This window comes from Thalia democratica, chromosome 1 (genome assembly GCF_965202585.1).
Source record: "Thalia democratica chromosome 1, ktThaDemo2.hap1.1, whole genome shotgun sequence".
NCBI lineage: Eukaryota > Metazoa > Chordata > Thaliacea > Salpida > Salpidae > Thalia > Thalia democratica.
Window position 1 is genome coordinate 47,301,910 of NC_139165.1, and position 23,473 is coordinate 47,325,382.

Genomic DNA, 23,473 nt, shown 5'->3' on the forward strand with positions numbered 1-23,473 from the left:
AAAATTGTTATTAGGCTTACGATGTACTGACCGATAATTAATTTACAGCGACATACATAAAATCATAATGAACTAAATTTAATATATATTTTATTTTATAATTAATAAAATAATTAATTGGTAAATTTTTATTTTATTAATTAATTAATTTATACAGGCGATGTTGTCTTTTTACAATTTGAATATTTTAGAAGTCACAGTTCTGTAACTTAATAGTTTTAAATCGTTAAAAAAACTGTTCTTCCAAATTAAATCAAAACAGTATGCAGCGATTACTACAAATTAGTAAGCACTAGAATGCATCTCCCGACCATCAACAACAGTTCATGTGGCAATCTGCGAACTAGTTTTGCTCTCATTAGGACTCGCCAGGCAGACATAGCCACAATAAACCGTTGTATCAATATGTATTACACAACCCGAGACTTGAAATTTTTCAAACAAAATGCATTTTGTGTAGGGTATTTATATTAATTATAATACTTCTTAAACACAATATTTCCGGTGTAAATATCTTTCAAACAGGGCTATAGTTTGTAATGATTGTTTTTGAGTTTATGTATAGATCATGTTGGTCATTTAGAATTAACACAAGCAAGAATTTGGCGATAACAGGACAAGTTGTGCAAATAAAACCTTTGAAGGCCGCAATATTAGTTACAACTTGAGATCTTTTTATTTTTCATTACAAACCCTGTAATACCTAGTGTGAATTTTGAAAATATTATTAGTAAGTCATACTTATAAATGTACTTATGTGCTCGTGGGCCGCACTTTGCCGACACCTGGTACAGATGAAGTACTTTATCCATTATACTAAAATGACTGTTGTGAATTTTTTTAAAGTCAGTAACTCAGATATTTTTTTATAGAATAAAATCAATAATAAAAAACATAGTATGTCAATAACAATTTGCACAATTTACATTTCTATTTTTTGTTATTTTTACCCTATAATTCAAGTTTATTTTAAAAGCTTTGTTTAAAGTAAGTTCTATTCGATGAATATTATATAAGTAAGCAGATATTTTAGATTACTTCAAGTTTAATATTTGTGCTGTTGCTAAATAATACAATTGATTATTTCACAAAAACTACTCTATGGTCGAACTAATTTATGTAGACAAAATACTACGTGACATTTTTTTACTCTTCTTTGCAAACCACAAACATATAAGTTTTAGTTTATTTGGTTAAGTGGATCAGATTTACATTCTCGCGAGCCCCGGTTTCACCACTACACAGGTCGTACGTTTCCCACTCTTTACACTAATTACAAAAGCAGTTTATTATTTCAAAATTTTGATTTCAATATTAGAAATTTTAAATCCTGTTTTCAGCACATGTTAACCTCGTTCACACCGTCAATGGTTTGGGTGATAGTTATCATTGAATGTAAGATTTCAAACTGTATAAAATAATTGAAATAATTATAATTCTGCTGTTTGTTCTTTTATTCACAAAAATTTTGGACAAAATAAAACTTGATAAATAAAGTTTTTAGACAACTGTATAATTATATTTATTTTAAAATGTTAATTTTGCTCAACAAACTAATTGTTAATAAAAAATTATGTTCTTTAAAGTTTTATCATAATTTTAGAATAATTTCATTTGTCCTAATTGCCTTTAGAACGGTAAGTAAAACTTTGAACAGATTACGATCTACTGACACAAATACTTTCCATACTTAAACTTAGAAAGTATCTAGAATTGTACTAAAAGAAATGATGAACAATAAAATACTAAAAATCAAGGCCGTAGGTAGGGGTAAGTTTTTTTTTACTAGTTGATCTGAATTCAAAGATCTTAAACTTTCTAGCAGCAGCTTTTTTAACGTTTCAATGAATTCTAGTTAGTTTTAGAGATATAAGGCTTCAAGTCAGAAAGCTCAATAGTTTCTTGTGGAAAATCAATGATAAAAAGCTTGTACTAGACTAGATACTTACGGTAAATTTTGAAAATAGCAACTAAACTTCCAGATAGTTTTGAACTTAGGGTGCACAAAATTGTTTTACTTTAGTGTACACAAATTCAATTACCGAGAAGACCACTGGCCTGAGCAATAAATAAGATAAGTTTTTTTGTTATTTATAAGTTCTAAGTAATTTTTTAATTGTTTTTTGTCATGTGTTTGCATCACAACCATAAAAAACGGACTGTATCTCATAAGTGGACTAAAATTTATGTATTCATTATTAAAAAAATATCGTTTTTAGTTTAAACTTTCAAATAAGACATGATAATTTTTGTAAAGTAATGTTTGACACCCCATTATGACCCTGAACCTTGTTGTATGGGCTATATGAATTAACTCATTTTTTTTTATCAAATTTTAACATCTTTTAAAATAAACAATGATATCTTAACTAACATTTAAAAAAAAATGTCTTAATATAGTTTGTATAGTTATAATTCGTATTCATTTAGTAGTATAGAAACAAACTAATTTTCTTTTTGAAGCTATACTAAGACTGTCAACACAAAAAAGTAAATAATTTATCACTTAAGCAATGTTTAAATTATTTATATTGAAGAGTACATAATGACACTAGCTAAAATGTATGTTAAATAAATAAAGGTCACATGTCGTAAGCTTATTCGCATACATATTATTCAACATAATTTAAGGGCACAAACCATGAAATTTGGAATAACCAATTTTGTATATATTTGTTTCACCAAGATGATTTGTTCTTAACAAGTCTTTTTCTAACAATTAAAATCCCAAGTAGCTATACTCTGTCATTTCTTAAAAAGTCACGCATGTTTTGAGTTAAAAGCAAAAAAAAAGGCTTTTAAGTTTTTTTTTTCTAATATCAAGGTAACTTTGGGTGAGTAAAATTTTGTGTTTACCATATTATATTTATGCTCACAAGTATGTTTTCTAATATTTCCTATAAGAGAAATGTTAAAATGGTTATAGTAGAAAATTTAAAAAGCGGTTTTAGTAAACTTAACTAATTTATGGTAGTAAAAAACTGGAAACAAATATTAAGAGAATGTTAAAAATCACTTATTTTTGTCATGTCCAAAAAATTGCATCAGAAATAAGGGCTTGTAGATAATTATGAGGCATACATGCTATTTTTCAAATATTGTATTTTTGAGTTAAGGACGTTTAAATAATTATCTAAGAATATACATTGTTCAAATTAGAGTAGTCATGCACCCAAGGCCTCTAGCACAAAAGATAGATTTTTAGTTTTAAATACATTCATATTATTTTACATATTAATAACAAATATTTTTAAACTAATTATCAGATAATTAACTTTTTTTTACACTTAAATAACTTATTTTCAACATTTTTCTACTGAAAGTTATGTTTTTTAAGCTTTTAATTACAAGCAATATTATTATTTTTTCAAAGTACTACTACTTCCCCTCCGCCCTTGGTTTTAAGAAAAAAAAAGTTTAATCAACACTATTACAATTGTAAAATGTTAGTGGCTGAAACGACATGATTAGATTTTAGTTAACATCAAAAGAAATTAATTAGTTTTAAATTAAAAAATTTAGCATTTTTTAAAACTAACATTCTTTTTTTGAGGACAGTTGTTTAAAAAACAGGTAACTTATTTTTAGCAAAAATACTGCCCATACAATAAAAAATAAATTGAATATTAAATTGTAATCTTATTTAAAGCACTTCATAATCATTAATAAAACAATGATTATGTCATTATAAAACTTAGTTTTTTAATTAAGTATCTTATTCTTTATTAAGAACTTTGACTTTACTTACTGCACATTTTTTTATTAAAATTTGTACAACCACTATCAAAAAGCTTATTAAAATTACTTCTTAGTTTAATTTTTACTCATTCAGTAACCATGGAAAGGCAACATTTTTTGACAATTACATTGGCCATTACATGAATGCTCAAATACTTCAACCAAAGGAAATAATTCACCGAATTTAATAATTTTAATTTGTAAAAAGTTTGAAATACAAATGTAGGATAGAAAGCTTTTTCACCGACAGTTTTCTTAGAATTTTAAGTAACTTTTAAAATTATAATTTTCTCTAGTTTTTGAAAGCAATTGACCTTGAAATTTCAAGAAATTCATATCCTTGAAGCAAAATAAAATAATCTGTTGTAACAATTAAAAAAAAATAATTATCTTATTTTTCAAGTAAAAATTGTGTTTCGCAAAACAGTTTAAATTCTAAAATTAGGTTATTTAGCTTTATATAAAAATAGACTACAAAGTTTTAGAAGTATTGCTTAAAAACTATATAAAATAGTTACAAAGAAATAGTCTCTTTTTTTTTGGTAGATTACGGTTATATATTTAACCCATAGGGAACCTATTGAATTCTTTTACTTTGTACCTTTGGATCTTATCAATTAAAACTATATGAAACCATAAAAAGCATCTGCTAAACAGGTTTAAATTTTTTTTAATGATATCAACATGTAAAAAAGTGCCTTACTCTCTGTCCTTAATTTAGACAGGGTTGTCGAATATTTTTGGCAAATTTTTTCCAGGTTTTTTAGTGATTTTAGTTCAAAATTTCTCAAATTCCAGGTTTTTTAGCCAAATTGTCAAATTCAAGACTTTCAAGTATTTTTTGCAACCCTGAGACAGTAATTTAATTTAAATTTATATAAATTTACAGGCAACAATTTATCTATTGTAATAATAATTGTTTTTTATTAGTACACAAGTTTTAATAGCTATATGCTAATAAGAGGGTTGCCAATCGTTTTTTCAAAATTTTTCCAGGTTTTCCAAACTTCTTCCAGTTTTTTAAAAGTATACATTTTTGGGTCTATTTTTAGTTTAAAGTTAATTTTTAGGTAAAAAAGTGTGTTAAATAGTATAAAACCACCAACAAGATACTGTAAAGCTATTTGAAATGTGTTATTTATTTAAAAAAAATTTATAAAAACAAAAAAATTACATGTGACATAATTTTTTAATTCAAATTGAAATTTTACTACTGAACACGTAAAAATTCCAGGTTTTTCCAGGTTTATTTCTAAACTTCTCAAATCTAGGTTTTTCCTTTTTTTTTTTTCATAAATTGTCAAATTCCAGGTTTTCCAAGGTTTTATAGGTAAAGTGGCAACCCTGTAATAAACTTTCTCAAAAACAAATTTTGGCAAAAATCTATTTTATATTGTGATGTCATTTTATTTCTGTATCAATTTGCATTAAATTAGGAAATTTGAAAATTTGGGCATAAAAACTGGAATTTGAGAAATTTTAAACAAAAATCACTAATAAACCTGGAATTTTAAATAATTTTTACATGTTAAGTAGAAAAATTTTGATTTGACAAAAAATTTATACCATAAAGTTTAAAAAATTTTGTTATCTTCAAAATTTTATTTTTTAATAAAAAACACATTTGAAGTAGCCCTACAGTATTTGTTCAATGTTTTTATACTATTTAACAGTTTATTACCCAACTTGAGTTTAAGATAAAAATATTAGTAATTAATTAGTAATTAAAATTAAAAATTAGTAATTTAAAAAACCTGGAGAAAATTTGCCAAAAGTCAGTGACAACCAAGTAAATAATGTTTGATTTCTTTTTAACCATAAATTTAGGCTAAAAATACAATGTTTTTCCTTCCATTGATAAAATATTTGGGAAATAATTATCTGAAAGTCCATTTTTAGTTTTAGCTCAAAAATAAGTAAAAGTTTTTGAAGTTTGGCTTAAAAATACATAATGTACAAATACAATCTCTTACTTATTATCTTATAAACTTTGTTGATTGAGGTTTAGTATAACCATGCAAGTACTAGGAAACGTGTATAGAATGTACATTTGCTTTCAAGCCTATAGACAACTTTTGTTAAATATCTTGCATGATATTGAACTAATATCAAACCAAAAATAAAAAAATATTTGTAATTTAGGCCAAAAATCAATGATTTTTGCGTAATATGTTAAGTATTAAAAGATACTATGTTTTAAACAATCTTTATAAATACACAAACAGTTATTTCCTATTTAAAAAGTTAATAAGATAATAATAAGTAAGAGATTGTATTTGTACATAATGTATTTTAAAACCAAACTTCAAAAACTTTAATTATTTTTGTGCTATAACTAAAAATGGACTTCCAGATAATTATTTCCCAAATATTGTTTAATGGAAAAAATAACATTGTAATTTTAGCCTAAATTTATGGTTTAAAAAGAAATCTAACATTATTTACATGGTTGCCATATTTTTGGCAAATTTTCTCCAAGTTTTCAAAATTTCTTCCAGGTTTTCTAAAGTAGTTGTTTTTGAGTCTATTTTTAGTTTAAAATCAAGTTTAGGGTAATAAACTGTGTTAAATAGTATAAAAACATTGAAAAAATACTGTAGGGCTACTTAAAATTTGTTATTTATTAAAAATAAAAATATGAAAAAAAAATTAATATTATGGTAGAATTTTTGTGTCAAATCAAAATTTTTATACTTTTAAGTGATTTTTGTTTAAAATTCCAACTTTTTTTTCAGCATTTCTCAATGCCAGTTTTATTTTTTGACCAAATTTTCAAATTCCAGGTTTAGTGGCAACCCTGTATACAATTTCAGCTTGATATTGGTGCTTCATTGTGCTAAGTAATTACACAATGTTTTACATCACTATTAATTAAATTTAAAATGACAATAATTACTGTAGTTAATTTACTTAAATACTTTCAATAAACTTTTTAATAATTGAAATATAAAAATCAAGCAAACAAATAATCACACTATTTGAGCAATTTTTGTTAGGTGAACTTTTTATTTTATTTAAAATAATCTATAAAATTAAAAACATAAGAGCCAATAAATACTACACAAAATTCTTATGGTTCAAGTATAAAAACTTAAATAGGAGCAAAAATATCTAAAAAATTTAATTATACAAAAAACAATTTCAGTATTTATCTATTTTATTCAACATTTAGCTACACCATTTTAAAAATCAATTCAATGTTACTAAAAGGTAAATAATTTATCTAGATAAAATGTCAATTTTATAACAGGAATCACCATACAAACCAGTTTATTTGTAGACACTGTGGGTGATGACTTCCTTGCCATCAATGTACATGTCGTTCAACAGAACAAAGAAGTCCTTGGTCAGCTTCTTGGTGCTGTCAGCATTGTTGTCCAGCTTCTCCCAGCTGTATGTCTCATAGTCGACCTTCCAGTCGTCACAGAGCTCAAAGGCAAGGTCCTGACCTCTCCAGCACCACAAACCTTCAATTTCAAAGCCTGAAGGGGTCTTGAGAAGGCACATGATACCAAAAGCATGCTTTCTGAGTTTCTCGAGCCTCTGCAGCATACCGTTGATGAGGTTGTTGGCAAGGAAATCAAGGGTCAACTCATCGTTGTACATGTATTTGCCTCTCCAGATGGAGTAGGTGTCCTTAGGGAAGTGCTCTTCAAAATATTTGAGGTAGGTGTCTGGCTTTTCATTGCTGTAGCACCTCTTCCATGCATCCATGTCCATGGAGGCTGCAGGTGAGTTGGCCCATGGGTCTACCTTCTTGGCGGGTGCTTGCTGAGCTGGTGCAGCAGCTGCTGGCTTGCTGTCTCCAGACCCTTTCTTTGCCTTAGCGGCTTTCTTTTCTTTTTTGGGGGCAGCTTCCTTCTTCTTGCCAAAGATTTCATTGTATTTTTTGCCATCAAACTTGGCTTCTTTGGTGCACATGTTAACTTTGCCAATGACAGACTTGAACTCTTCTTGGTTGACACAAGTAAGGAACCATCTGTTAACATTGGGGTATTGGTTGCGGAAGGAATCATCCATAACATGTTTGTATAGCATGACCATGTTGCAGGCAATAGAAATATCAGCAAGAGTAATTCGCTCACCTACAAGGAAGGTTTTGGTCATAAGGTGGTTGTTAAGCAACTGCATGGCACATTTGACGGTTTCTTTTGCCTTGTTGCATGCATCATTGTTGAATTGATACATGCCCAAGGTTGGGTAGACCCAAGTGCATGCTGCTGGCTCCAAAACACTGTCAGCGAAAGACATCCAGTTAAGAACATGGGTCATGTTCTCACCACCTTTAAGTGTGTCATTTGAAAGATGGAATGCAATGGCATTAGTCTCATTCAAATTGACATTGGCATCACTGTATGCTGGGACTTTTCCCATTGGAAACTTAGCCAAAAACTCCTCAGACTTTTCGGTGACACCAGCACAGAATTTACCCTGAGCTACATCCTTTCCACTGTACTCAGCAGCAATCAGGCATTTGTGTGCACGGAAATTGTTTGGGTAAGTAAAGAGAGTTCCTGCCATTTCAAATTTATGGTTACAGATATACAAAATTTGCCCAAGAAAGCCAACTGTTTGGTGATGTGGAAATTTTGAACTAAAAGTAACCTAAGCGTTAAAATTGGTGTATTTTTTCAACATTCACACTAGTACAAGAATATTCTAGGAAAATCCATTATTGCATACAACTACTAACCATGACGAGTAATTATAAAAACAATAAAAGCAGGATTAAAACAAAATAACAACGTTTTCTTTTGTATGAAAAATATTTTTTTTAATTTTCAACCGTATGATTAATAAAAAATCAAGTATAACAGTTTTTATAACTGTTTCGTAAGCATAATTTTTTTAATTATTTAAGTTTAGTTTATTAAACTTGCTACTAGTTGGTGCTGTTTTTTGACAACAAAAGAAGCAAAAATTTTATAATTATGTTAAGTATACTACTAACCAGAATTGTTAAAAAGTTAAGAATTGTTAATACTTAAATAACTTTTAAATTTAGGCGATATGCTCCTCAGCAAATTTGAAACTTTGTTACCGACTAAAGTTTTCTAGTAAAATTTAAAATATAAACGTATTTTGAAAAACAAATAATTTTCAATTTAACAACTTCGTTAGTCAAATGAACTATATTTGATAAAATGTTACTTCTATTCTAAGATAACTTGAGATTAAAATAGAAATAACTAACAAAGATGGATGTAAAACAATCTTTAAAAAAAAATTTTTTGATTTACAGTAATTTTTGATTTGTAATTTTAAACAATAGCTTCTGAGTATTTTCTATGTATTATAGTAAATTACAATAGACTTATGTTTGTGCATTTAAAAAGATTAATTTAAAAAAAAAACAGTTATATTAAAGTCAACGAACCAAAAGACTTTTTTATAAACCAATTTACTAAAACAAAATGTAAAAAACACTCAGTTTAAAAACGTTATATATATTTCGTTTGTTTAGTTTATATCAAAAAAGAATAAGAACAGTTATAATATTTTCGTTAAATTGTTACGTCAATAATTGTACAATTTATATAAAATATTAAATATAATTTTGACAACCAATTCATTCATATAAATAGAATATGTTAAATTATAGTTTAAAAAAGTTTAGCAGTTTTAGCTTTCAATAAGAAAATAAAAAAAAGTTTTTAACTGTTTTTAACTCATGAAAATAAGTAATAATGATTAAGTCAGTAATCATTTTAAAAAATACTTACAAAATCAAACAGCAATGTATATTATTAAAAAACAGTCACTTCTTAAAAAATATCAAAAACCTCTAGCTTTATTCATTATATTTTGAAGTATAAGTAGATTTCTTTAAATACTTTTATTTGTAATAGTTAGCTTAGATGTTAGTAATCGGTGAGATATGTAACAAAGTTTTATTAAAATCAGAAATCAATATCCTTCCTCCTTAGATATCAAGAATAGTTTTTAAATACTTCTTGTGTGATTTTAAACAAACATACGTCGTTTAAAAAGTTATTTTAAGCTTTTTTTGGAAGTTCTTTTTTTTCATTTAAAAAATCTAGGTAAAGAGAAGTTTAAAAAGTTATATTTTAAAAAAATAAAAGAGTTTTTTTTGTTTTAGTAATATTTGATGTGAAAGAATCTGATTTTATCATAATTTTATATAAATTGACATAAGTTCAGACATTTCTTTGTAGAAAATAAGAACAAATTTTTGTAGTTACTGAGTAAATATTTTTTATTTACATTACGTACAATGAAGAAAGTTAGACAAAAACAAGATAGCAAAAAATTTAAGTTGTTATTAAATTGTTCAATCACGCTTTATAGATTTTAAAACCTATTTTAACTGGTAGATAACATGCAAAACTAAAAGTATCAGACCACTTATTTTGTTTTTGTTTTGTGTAAAAATCTAATTACTTATCAGATTAAAATAATTAAAAGCTATATAAATTTAACCTGCTAGAATAAATCCAATTCTCAAAGCAGAGGTTCAAAAACTAGATCCGACCAAGTGCCAAAAACGCATTTTTAGCTTGAAAAAAACTAAGAAACTAAATAAACATCGTATAAAAAAAAAGTGTATATTTAGTTTCCTTCTGGAAATACTAGTAACAATTAAATGATCATTACATTACCAATTTATATTAAAAAATAATGTACCAACTTTCGTAGACTTTTTGTTTTGTTTAAATTAAATTAGTGAATTTATTTAAAGCCAGTAATAATGTTGTACTTGATTAAAAAAAATTAATCAAAGTTAAAAAAAAGCTTACAAAATCGTCAGATACGTTAAAAAAACACGATTTCTATTAAACTTCTTATAAATGTATCCGATTTATTCGATCAAAGTTCGGAAAATAAAGTTTTAATAAACACTAGCTCACACAATTTAGTCTTGTTTTGTAAAATTTTAATTAAAGTATGATTTTTTTCGATTGCTGTAAAAAATTAAAGTATTTATGACAAATATTCAATAAAAAGTAGAGTTTTAAATTGACTTGCCATAAAAGCAGCAAACTAAAATAGTAAAAAAATAAAAGTTCAATAAAAAAATATTTACTCCTACAGCTTTTAAGCAATCGTTTTTAAGCTTTTTTAAGTAAATCTAAAGCTTATAAAAACAAAACAGGTTTTCAAGCAATTGTTATTTTTAGTTTTTCAAGCAGTTTTTATTTAAATAAAAGCTTATTTATTTATTTTTACTTTTCTTACTTAACAAACATCTTATAAGTTTTTTAAAAGTTATAAGGACATAGATTTTTAGCAAGTTCTTAGAAATTTTTGAGATGGTTAAAAATGAAATTTTTTCGCTTTATGTAGTTATATCTGACTCTTTTAGAAAAAACTGACTATATTTTAAACCCTAATCAAAATACTTACTTTAAAAATTAAAAAAAGGTAATTATAGCTTATATCTAAAGCCTTTAGATAAAGATCGATGTTAGTTTTCGTAAAACAATTTGGATCTGCTCTATGCTCTGCTCTTTTGATTTGCTCTATGCCTTTTTTATGATGCATATTAAATAAAATGCTAAAATAATTTTTAAAGGTGGTAAAAGTTATTAGAAAATATACACACATGCATACTTTTTACAAACATATATATAAAAACTTTACTTTTGTTTATATATACTATCGGGCTAAAAACTGCAGCCCGCAAGCCACGTCCTTTTTAAATTTATTTGTTATAGTTTTTTTGATTTTGTTTTTGTAAGTTTAACAACTTTTTTACAAACTAGTCTACCCCAAAAAATATTTTCTTTTTAATTTGGCCGAAAGTAGGTTTTTTAAGCATTTTCAGATCGTTACTTTTAGAATCTGCAGACTCCTAATATGTATAATAGTTTTTTCTATGTGAAAAAGTACAGAACTAACTTACTGTAATAAAAAATAACTTAAAAACAGTTTAGTTTGAGTAGTAAATATACAAATGGCTAGTAAAGTATATGGTGATATTTTATAAATTTTGCTTTACTTTAACTAAAACATAAAAATAACGACTTCTAAAAAGGTCTAAAACAATTAAATTTTTGATTTTCTACACTAAAGAATTTTTGCTGTGAAATATTTAGTTGCAACACCTATTTTCAAACATTTTTTTTGCAAATTTTGGTCAATATCGGTGAAATTTTGAATTAACTGTGTTAAGTTTAAATTTGTCTTTTGTTACAAATTTAAAATTTCGATTTATAAATCAAACAAACCAAATCAATACAAACAGAAAATTTCATAGAGAACTTTTACCAAGTCTGCTCAGGGGACTTTTTTATTTCTTATGGAAGCGAATCGCAGGTTATAATTTTAGGTTAAGTCAATATTTCGTAATTTTTTCATAAGATTACGTGTTGTTCAAAATTGGTTCGCCGTATAACTTTTCAGTGTTTACCCATTTTGTTAAAAGTTGCTTAAGTATACAAACTTTTTGTAATTTAACAGAAAATAAAATAATGGACCTCGCTGAGAACTGTTTAGTTGTAAAATACACAATGTTTTTAAGACAATACAACTTTATCAAAGATAATTTACGTAAGAGTTAAAATTTACGTAAGTTATAGATAATACTTTTATTTCTCTTTCAATAAAGAGTTATACTAATTAAACAGTTTTTTCCATTAAAACTTTACATCTAACTAAGTTTCTTATATTATTAGTATAATTTTTTGCAAAACAGACTGCGTTTTGCAGTAGATGTTTGCTAAAAAATCTGATGATAAAATTTTTAGGAAACTCAATCAGTACATCAGTTTGACCCCCGAGCATGTAAATATAGCTGGCTTAACCATAAGTTGTTGAAATCACATTAGATATTCTAGAGTTTGTAATGAGTATTTTGAAAAAAGTACCGTAGTAATACCTCGCAACCCCTGTCTTAGACGAATATACTTTTGCTAATATGTCTATGTATTTAAAACAATTGAAATAGTTTTTATTTAATTTGTTTTTATTAACGAACATATAAAATCAAGATACACCGTGGACTTACTGCTTTGTAAACTATGCATTAAAAAAAGTAAACGTTAGAAAAATATTTATAAAACTTAATTTGAAACTGCAAGCGCAAAATGTACTGATTAAAAAGATTTAAAAGTAAGCAATAGAAAGTTTAGTTTGTTTACAACCTTAAGTTAATCTTAATTAAAAAACTTATAATATATTTGATAATACTATGGAAAATTTAAAAATAATATTTTTTAAGTCTTCTTAAAAGTAAAAAAATTAATCTACTTCGTACACTTGGAAACATAAAAATATAACGTATAAGGAAAATTAAAACTTTTTTCTTGTTTTTGATTTTATTTAAACTACCAAAACATAGAAATTTATGACCTATCCATAATTATTAAATGTGTATACATTAGTTTTCAAGTAAAAGTTTTTAGCTCAAAATGTTTTAAGAATAATTATATAATGAAAAATACAATTATAGCTGTATCTGCGGAACAACAGTATAGTTAAAAAGAAGTAAATTTTATACCTTCTAATATTACTTTTGACCACTCATCTTTTTCTACATCACAAATAAAAGCGAAACTTAAGTCATTTCTAGTGATTAAAAGTTTTTTACCTATTGAAAATGATTCAGTTTCTACACGAAAAAGTTCATCTGTAAGCTTTTTTGGTTTTTCAAAGCAACAAAATTGTTACAAGCAGAATCAAAAACTCCACAAGTCTTATTTTTAGCAGTGTTAATATTTTCGATAACGTACAGCTTGTTTGACGGAGCAACTGAACTGTGGCAAAGTCTTTCTTCAATCATACTTGGCAGTGACGACCATGTGTCAGACAAATGATCATATGCCTCAACAGTGTTTAGAAAACCGTAAGAATTTCCACCTGTGACTACAACTCTCCATTGGAAAACTGTACATGCTGCATGTTGCCTCGTTCATTTTTGAAACGTCTTTCCATTTGTTTTCTTTCATGCTATACTTCATACAAGAATCTAAGAAACCATCATTAAAACCACCAACAAGTAAAATTTAACTTATAAAAGCACATGCACAAAAAATTTCTATGTATTCAGAGATTTATATACTTTTCCCATACTTTAGTAATCAAGAATACTTTTATTCCTTAATTAGTTAATTGCTTCCTTAATTTATAATTAATTAATGCTTCACAAAATTAAGTTTTTCATCACGTCCACCAAGCACGTAGATTAAATAAAATACTACATCTATAGTAAACTGTCTTGTGTTCGCATCTAATTAATTTTGTTGAAGCTAGCTCCTTTACAACAGAAAAATCTCTGCAAGTTTGCTTTTGTACTCTTTTAAGACAGACTAGTTCTTTTAATAAATTAATAAAACCTCCACCAAAAAAAAAGTTAAATAAGTTTTGACTACAAAACCTGTTTGCGTAAAAATTACTTGTCTTTGTTTGATAAACAAATCTTCTGTTTTGTGAAATATCTCTCAGTAGTTCAACACATTCTTCAATTTTGTAAAAAGACGTATTAATTTTCTTAATGCTGTTCAAAGTTTGTTCTTCTAAGACTTCGTGCAAAATTGTCTTCGTGCACATTAGACTCCTACCCGTTTTTAATGTAACCTCTAACTACTGTAGTTTTATTTACTAATTAAATTTAATATAAGTTTATAGTTTTGTTGTGTTACTTAATCTAAACTAAAAGCTTATACGACATGAAAAATAAAAAACAAGATAGTATCTAATAAACTAGTTTTAATAATAAAAAAATGTTTTGGTTAGAAAAGGGTTAAAGAAATATAAGTTATAGATAACTTTGTTCTTCAATTTACATAAGCAGAAAAATGCCATAAACTTCGAGAATTAGAAATATTTATTCGATGATTTTAATTCATTGAATATTGATTTATTCATTAATAACATTTAATTTTTCAACAATTTTCATATAGAAATTTTTCATTTATCTGATATAAATTTTCTATACACGTGCAGAATTCAAAGAGAAAAAGTTTTTGTTTATAGTATAATCCCATAGGTTATTTTACATAACAAGTCAATACACTTGAAAAATCTGTTGCTCATTTATAGTATTTTATAATATTTCAACTGCAAAAATATTTAAAAATTTGATGTTTAAAAGAAGGGAGGATTAAACTGGAACCTGTGCTAACCCTGATAAGCAACAAAAAATAATTCTAAAAGTTTTTACAGGTGTACGGTGCATTGTGCACACGGAGGTTTTCAAAATTCCAAAAATATAGAACTGAGTAAACATTTTTAACTATAAGTTTTATAGACTAGTAGCTCTGGCGAATTGTGAAATAAGAAAGGTTATTACAAATGATAAGAAAAAAAAACCTTAAAGTATAAAAGTTAATTAATAAAGCTAAAACAGAGTCATTTAGGAAACTGCGGACTAATAGCTTCGCTAGTTCATTTCAAAAACGACCCGAGTTTTTAAAAGAAGTAGCACCAAAAACTACCAATGGTAAAGACGATAAAAAAATCAATTCAGAATAAGGAAAAGTAACATTTGATTACTATCCTCCCGTAGATGATATTAAATCGTTGATCAACGCAAGGTCTGCTCGCAATAAAAAGTTTTACTTAGCGTCTTATTTTTAAAAAGCTTTTGTCAAACAAGCTCGTTTTAATTTTTATAAACAAAGCAAAAATACAGATCCGCTTTTTGCTATTACGTCATTCAGCGACTGTATGGGTGTTAGAGGCATTTGGGATAAAAATAAGTCAAAATATAGTGCAGTGGAGTTTCTTAAATCGGAAGTTAATAGCAAAAATTCTATCGTGTTAGGTTTAATCCCAAGGTTTAATTGCAAACCGGAAGAGCAAGCAAATTCTCCACATGCATATACTGTTATCGACTACAACTGTCGTTACCAAGATGTAAAACTTTATGACCCTTACTGCGACCCGGATCTGTGTGCATCGCACGAAAATCACACCACGGATACCTTTTATTGTCCTGTTCAAGACTAGTAGAATGCTGTGATTAACTAGTTGACATTCTTGAGCTGTAATAACCAAATCACGATCGTTTTTATAGTTAGCCACATAGTACCAGACACTTTATTTTAGATTTTTCAGTCTCTGTACCATAAAATTTGTTGAGTTCCACCTTGTATCCACATCTTTAACAAGAAGAAGGCTTTTTGTTTTACTTGTGCGTGGTCAAAATCTATCTGTTTTTATAACTATTTGCTCGCTTTAGAAGAAAGACTAAAATGGCAAACTAATTTTCGTACCTTTGCTGATAGAAACTTTATACTATCGTCCTCAAACAATGAATACTTCATGACTAGCTGAAGCGTATGGATAAAACAGGGTACTGACGAGGTTTTTAACAATTATATTGCCTTTTTAATGTTTCTTTTGTTGTCTCGCAATAAACGTAAACACGATCCAAGGTAGTAATCCAATTACTAAGAATATCCTGATTGTGATTACAAATGTTTTGACCAGTGTGCTCACCCTCCATTTCCCGGCAATGCAAAACATCAAAAATTTGAACTCAAAATTTTCATTCAACTAGTGCGCGGTTAAAGAAATATATGGTGTTATGGTTTATTGTTATGTTTTGCATTCATGAGAATGATATAACTTCAATTATTTTAAGATTTTGTTTTGGTATCAATCTTTTAATCCAAAAAATAGAACATAAAAAAAAAAAAGTATTAAGGTTTTACTATCAACATACTTTTTTTCTTTAGAACATTGTTTTTTAAATAAAGTATCAAAATGTTTGAAGTTATAAATTACATGTCATAAATTAAATAGTTAAACAAATAATAAAATAAAAGTATATAGCTAAAAATATGCAATCATCTGCTTTAATGTTACATATTTAAGTAGCATTTTTTTTCTTGATTTAAATAGTTGACCTTTATATGAAAAATCTTAAAAATAAAAACAACCTTATTATAACTGAGATTTTTATTCAGGCTAACAGGCTCTCCAATAACACAAAAATTAAAAAAAAGTAAAATATGTATATCTTATTAATCCTTCTCACAAGTCATTTAAGACACAAATAAATAAATAATCAATAACATCTAAATGGAGACTAAAAACCATATTAACCAAACAAAATATGTTTTAATTAATTACATGGTCTTTGTGAATCAGACCTCCCTTCTAAAAATTGATTCATAAAATATATTTCATAATTTTACAAGATAACCTTAATAGAGATGTTTAGAAAAAAATCCTGGTTAGGCCTGAGCTATGCAGATAAAATTTCACTGAACTGAAAAACTTTACTTAAATGAAATTAATTACCTACAAGCACATTTATATTCTCGTAGTAGAAAAGCCAAACTGTTGTTTAAGTAAAAGCTGTTGTCCAAAAAGCTGAGATCAAACACCTTAACTATGTACTTAATTTATTTGAGAGTCCAACAAAAATAATTTATCATAGTACTATACTGTGTCCAAAACTCTAAATCAAAGTTGAGAATGCTGTTGTAAGTTTGAAAAAGCACTGTTTTATCCACTAAGCGTAGAATCATTAATTACTTTCACATTTTATTTAACTTTTGACAAACAATAGAGTACAACTCAAAAGTTTAAAATGGTCAACCGGATCCAAAATTTCGGATCCGGTTCAGAACTTGGTAGACCACTAGTTACAACTATTGGTGCTGATAGCTGGATGGTAGATTTAGATTACAAATTACCTAGTTGTGTTATTAATGAGCCTGATCAAAAAGAAAAAAAATGGATGTGCAAATTCAAGTTATTTTCAGAAGTTTGAACTCCAACCTAATAACTACGAATTTTCTTTAGAAAGCGTTATATCAGAAGATGAATCATCAGACAAAAAATTATTATTTCTTTTAAAAATTGGATGCACTTCAAAATGCACTGTTTTATAATAAAATAACTCAAGATATAATGGCTTTAGTAATGTTATCTATAGTTTTTAGTATAAAAAATTAATCACTAACAATTTGTTCGTTTGTATTATTACATCTTAACTTATGTAAATAACAACCATGCAGCTAAATTTTGTTCTCTTTAAATGTCTTGGTTTAAATTAATATGACAATGAAGTTAAAAAAATTTATACAAGTCAAAAGAAATAACCAAATATTTAACTACATTTAACAAAATGTATTAGAACTATCACTCATAGTTTAATCAAATAAAATATATTAATGAAAATAGGCTTCTTAAAAGACTTTACCTCTTTCTTCTTTAATGAGATCTAGAAAATTACAGTCACCAGTATATACTATATAAATAAACTTCGAAAAAGACTTATTCTTAGAAAAAAAAAGAAAAAAAACTTATATTCAATATGTTCTAAAACGGTTTAGTATATAAATATTTATTTATTAAAAAAGTTATGGTAAGCACAAATTATAAAAAGTTTAGGGGTTTCAAAAAACAATGTCATATTATTTTTAGATACAATGTAGAAAAAGTAGGTTCGATATCTGTGAAGATAAACAATTGTAAAGTATATGCAATCGCAAAGATTTTATTAAAAGACAAAACTTTTGATAAAGGGTTAAAAAATATATTTTCATTTAATTTTATTTATTATTTATTAAAGCAGCATTAAACCTAATTTACTTTTTTATTGTAAATTTAATTTGACCGGAGGGTAATGGAGTTTTAAAAGAAACATTTTACATAGATATCATTGATATTTTGAACATAAGTTCACAACCTAATATGTGAGAACACTAAACAAGAAAGAATTAAATTATTCAATGAAAGTGTGATGAAAGCAGAAAAAAAAAAACTAGTAAAAAATGAAACGATTATTTAAGTTGAGACTGAACCAAGGAATTTTAAGTTGATTGCACGATATGCGGAGAATCACACAGATTATGACGTCACCAGTCATTGCGTCATCACGACTTGTGATACTCGATTCGTTCAACTTTGACTTCGTCTTTTTTGTTGAGCTGGTACACATAAGTGACCACCGTGCTGGCCTGAATGTCCATCAACACAAACGAAGGAATCTCATCACTGCGGTTATTAATAATTTAAGTTAAAATAACTCAATTCTTGGACCATTTAAAATCTTTGTACATTTATGGCTATTTTTAACTCACAAATAGTTCTAGTAACTATATAAATTAGATTAATAAAATTTTAAAATTATAACATTACAAAATTATTTAATTGATCTTTTTATAATTAATTTAACTGTCTTGCGTCTGCAACTAATAAAAAAAGTTTTGTGTTTTTAATAAAGTAAATGAAAAATTTAAAAGTAAGTATTCAAGTTGAAACCACTTAGAAATGAGAATATTATTTTTAAGTGTTTTTAATTTATTAGAATTTAAAAAGTGAATTTTATATTTCCCTTATACTTACTTTTTACTATTATAAAATTTTCATAATCTATATACCCATTATACCTATATATTTGATAACTTCTTAATAATTTTGCAAGTAATGTTTATAAAACTCTAGACTATGATGGGTATAGTTTTATTAAAAACACCATTAGTACTTGGTTACTTTACTACTTAATTAAATTCATTTAAATTTTCCATAGAAAATGCTCAAACTTTACCACTTAATTACATTTATTAAAATTTTTCGTAGCAAAGTGTTTAAATAGATAAAAGCGGCATTCGTTATAGATATTTTTTTTACAATTAATTTAATCCCTTTGGCAAAAATTTAACATAGTTCCGTGTTCAAACAATAACAATATGTTATCCAATATAAAACATATAAACTGACGAGTTAGTGGGGGAGTAGGCGCCGGTGATGCTGCCAGGGTTGATGTAGAACTTGTTCTCGTGCTCGTACACTTCGCACTTGTGCGTGTGCCCGAACAGCAGGATGTCCACGTCCAACTGACGCTGCATCAGCGCCAGCGACTTAACGTCACCCCACGGACATATCTGTTGATGTTTTAAACGTGACATAATTACAATTCTCTGCTTGATTCTTTTCAAGTGCATTAAATTTATGCCTGATTACAAAAAAAATGTTACAATTTGGTGTGTAAATCTCAAAAAGTGAATTAGATTTAATCAAGGTTGAATAAAATAAATTACAATTCACAGTATCGATCTTATTGTTAATAATGTATTAACTGAAAATAAGCAAGTTTAATAGCAGTTAATAAATAGTTGAAAATATTTTAACACAAATTGAAGTTTTAAAACAGCCATTAACAAGTGCCCAGTATAAAAACATTAAATATTTATTTGTCCGAGTAAATTTTCGATACCTGATGACCGTGACACATGCCAATACGGAATTGTCCAACTGTCACTACTTTTTGTTCAGGATAATTGATGTTCTGTAATAATATTAACTTTATATAAATGAAACGCGATTGAATTTATAAACTGTACATAAAACTATGACGTAAAAAAAGATCATTCGATAGGTTTTGTTGAGCCTGTGTGAAGTTTTGTGAAGTCAAAACTAAAACTTTCCATCATACATTTAAAGAAAGAAATATGAACTATTTAAAATATAATCAAAACTTGTGTAACAGCAGTACTTCATTAAACAAACAAAAATAGTTTTTGGAGAAATGTGATGTGTTCATCTTTCAAAAGTTTTTGAATCATTAATTGAAAAGAAAATTGTGTATAGAAACGGATACTAAACACCATTTTGAACAACTATTTTGGTAGTGATTTATTAAAAAAGTAAGAAATCAACTATGACTGGTTGTATAAAATAATAGATTAGAAGATTTTACAATTACAGTATGTGCTACAATGACTGATAATCTAAATACAAACCTCAAAAACAATGTACTTTAAAGATACTAGTTAAACAATATAATTTTATAAATATTTGCAAATATTAGTCAACCAGGGATTTTGAATGTAAGATGTTAGTTTATACAAGACAAAAAATGTTGTTGAAATTTTTTAAATATGAAACTTTAATATTTTTCACTAAATTGTTAGATTTAAGGATCTGCATATAATCATAAGGTAGATTTTTTTTTTTAAATAATAAATTTTCTTCTTAAAATATTAATGTAAATCTATTTTGTTAGATTTAAGGATCTGCATATAATCGTAAGGTAGATTTTATATAAGTTAAATAATATTTTTTTTTAATAAATTTTCTTCTTAAAATATTTATGTAAAACTATTTTGTTAGATTTAAGGATCTGCGTATAATCATAAGGTATATTTTTTATTAAAATAATAAATATGTTTTTTTAATAAAAACAAATTATACAGTAATCTTCCTTTATTGTACCAACATATATTTCTGTGTTTAAACGAATCAACACACTTCAACTGGGTTCTGTAAAAAATAAATACTGTAATGAAAGGATATAAGCTAAAGTAGTGTATAAAGGTGTTCATTAAAATTAAAATAATTTCTACATATTTTAGTGGTTAATAGTTAATAATAGGTAAAATACTTAATGTTAAATCCGACTGATATAAAACTATATAATATTTGTAACTATTAAGTCTAAATTAAGTAAAGTAAACTAAAATACACAACAAAACAAAAAATATAATATAAACAGACCATTTACTTTAATTTAGACTTAATAATTACAAATATATAGTTTTATAACAGTCGGATTTAACATTAAGTATTTTACCTATTATTAACTATTAACCTCTAAAATGTGTAGAAATTATTTTATACACCTACTTTAGCTTCTATTCTTTGATTACAGTATTTATTTTTTTACAGAACCCAGTTGAATTGTGTTGACCCATTAACACACAGAAACATATGTTGGTACAATAAAGGAAGATTACTGTATAACTTGTTAGTATTTATATTCCAGTGAAATTGTTTCACTAGGATTTTTTGTTAGCAATCACTTAAATCTATATTTTGAACAGTTAAAATTTTTTTTATGAATTTTCTTTTTACAATATTAATGTGAAACTATTTTTATAATAAAAATTTCTTTTGGTTTCACAGTAATTATATATTAACACATTATTATTAAAAAAAATCTTCTTATTGTAATTGCGTTTTACGCTTGTCTGATTTTTTGCCTTTATGATTGATATATTTTATAATAAAGAATAAAACTTAAGATGTGAAATAATTATTTCAAAATAACATGATTTAAAAGTAAAAAAAAACACAAATGACTTAAAAACACTTAATTAAAACTGTGATGCAACATTTAAAAAATAATCTTATATTGTAGTAATATAACTAAAGTGAAAATTAAAAAAAAAAAAACGCATTATTTATGACCATATTTTGTAAACTAGTTGTTCAACTAAAAAACAGTAGTAATTAGAGACAGTTTGAAATCCAAGTAAAAAAAATATAGAAATAAAGAAACTAAATCTGAATATTACAGTATGTATATACTAACATTCAAGTTTTAGTAGTAGAGTTTAATTTTTCATATATTAAATAAAAAATATATATAGACAGTGCGACATCTACAATGGAATTTTGTTAATAATATTAAGACAACTTTTCCATGTGAAATTTATCAAATCGTTTTAAAGAGTTTTAAAATGATGTAATTTAAATTTATACATGTTTAAACAATTAAGTAATCAACAAATGTAATTATTTATAGAACAATATAATAAACAAACATAGAAATTTATTGAATGCTATCTTAACAAACTATAAAACTTTGGAACACTCCAAAAAAAAAAAATTGTATTAAGTTTTTATTTAAACAGCTGTATAGTTTGATTATGATATAACGTTTTCTGGTAGTCCATTTCAACAAATAATAAAATACAATTGAATTAAGAATATTTTTTTACTGCAAAATAAAATTATATCAAAAAAGTGTTTGGCATATCTTAATGATTTTGTCTGTAAATTTTAGTTGTAACAAAATAAAAAAATTTCAACTCACAAATTGAAACAACACCTTTTTACACAAAAAAAAAGTTATGATAAAACATAGAAAACTTACATCATCAAAGTCACCTCTCACCACATGAACATCACTTGCAATCGTTTTCAAATAGTCATATGATTCCCGCGTTGACAAATTTCCTGTGCAAAGAATATGCTGTATTTTGCCAGGCAACAAGAGCTTCTTGAACTGTGCTGAAAGTCCAGCAGCTCTGTATGGTATGTGCATGTCACCAACAACAAGAACGAGCTGTGTGGAAAAAATACTGAGATTGTAATGAAGTAAGAAGATTGTAACAGACTAAAAAAAAAAAAAGTATAAAACATACTTACATAGTAATCCATACGAAAATTCTTAAGTTACACTTAAAAAAATTACATGGGAAAAAGTAAATAAACTTAAATTAATCAAAGATCTACTACTTTTCGATTCTAGTGATAAAAAATAATTAGTTATAACTTATAAATATAACTTTTTACCTAAAAAAACTTTTATTGATAAAATGTTATACCATTTTTTGTTGTTTAAAAACATTTATTAAATGTAAAAAAACTTGAAAAGTAACTGCTTTTAGATTCCAAAAAAGTATTGTAATTAAGTTATAAATTGAAGTAAATTAAAGACAGATAAAGATCTAAACTTGAACTACAAAAATAAAGAGTAAGTTAATGTACATTTTATAACTAAATATATTAATTATTTTTCAAAAAAGAAACAAAAACTTACCACCATTTTATAAAATTATATTTTGTTAAAATCTAAAAAAAAAGTTTATTTTTGGTTTAATACAAATTTTTAGAGAACTACATGAACATAAAATAATTTTGTATAGTATTAAAGTTATTATAACTACTTTACTAGTAACAGAGTTGCCAAATATTTTTGGAAAATTTTCTACAGGTTTTAAATAGTACAAATTTTTTGGTCTATTTTTAGTTTAAAGTTAAGTTTAAGGTAAAAAACTGTGTTAAATAGTACAAAAACATTGAGAAGATA

The 23,473-nt window shown here is 26.0% G+C and overlaps 2 protein-coding genes across 2 annotated transcripts; both read right to left on the reverse strand.

Moving 5' to 3' along the window:
* Nucleotides 1-6,877: 6,877 nt before the first annotated feature.
* Nucleotides 6,878-8,309, reverse strand: LOC145849187 (elongation factor 1-gamma-like). Its single transcript, XM_082954295.1, has one exon. It carries the CDS (start codon nt 8,257-8,259, stop codon nt 7,009-7,011), a length of 1,251 nt encoding a protein of 416 aa, XP_082810421.1. The 5' UTR covers nt 8,260-8,309; the 3' UTR covers nt 6,878-7,008.
* Nucleotides 8,310-17,841: 9,532 nt separating this feature from the next.
* On the reverse strand, nt 17,842-23,237 carry LOC145849219 (vacuolar protein sorting-associated protein 29-like). The gene is made up of 5 exons (XM_082954355.1): nt 23,204-23,237; nt 22,535-22,726; nt 19,874-19,945; nt 19,378-19,541; nt 17,842-18,651 (listed from the first exon to the last, which is right to left on the reverse strand). The coding sequence occupies exons 1-5, from the start codon at nt 23,207-23,209 to the stop codon at nt 18,531-18,533; spliced, it is 555 nt and encodes a 184-aa protein (XP_082810481.1). The 5' UTR covers nt 23,210-23,237; the 3' UTR covers nt 17,842-18,530.
* Between the last annotated feature and the right edge of the window lie 236 nt (nt 23,238-23,473).

Excerpts from the sequence above, each read along its gene's own strand:
- LOC145849187 (XM_082954295.1), bottom strand. The coding sequence starts at position 8,259 with ATGGCAGGAACTCTCTTTACTTACCCAAACAATTTCCGTGCACACAAA.
- LOC145849219 (XM_082954355.1), bottom strand. Across the intron at positions 19,542-19,873 it reads GCATGTGTCACGGTCATCAG|ATATGTCCGTGGGGTGACGT; the intron begins GTATCGAAAATT and ends AAACATCAACAG. Across the intron at positions 18,652-19,377 it reads GCCTACTCCCCCACTAACTC|TGATGAGATTCCTTCGTTTG; the intron begins GTCAGTTTATAT and ends TAATAACCGCAG.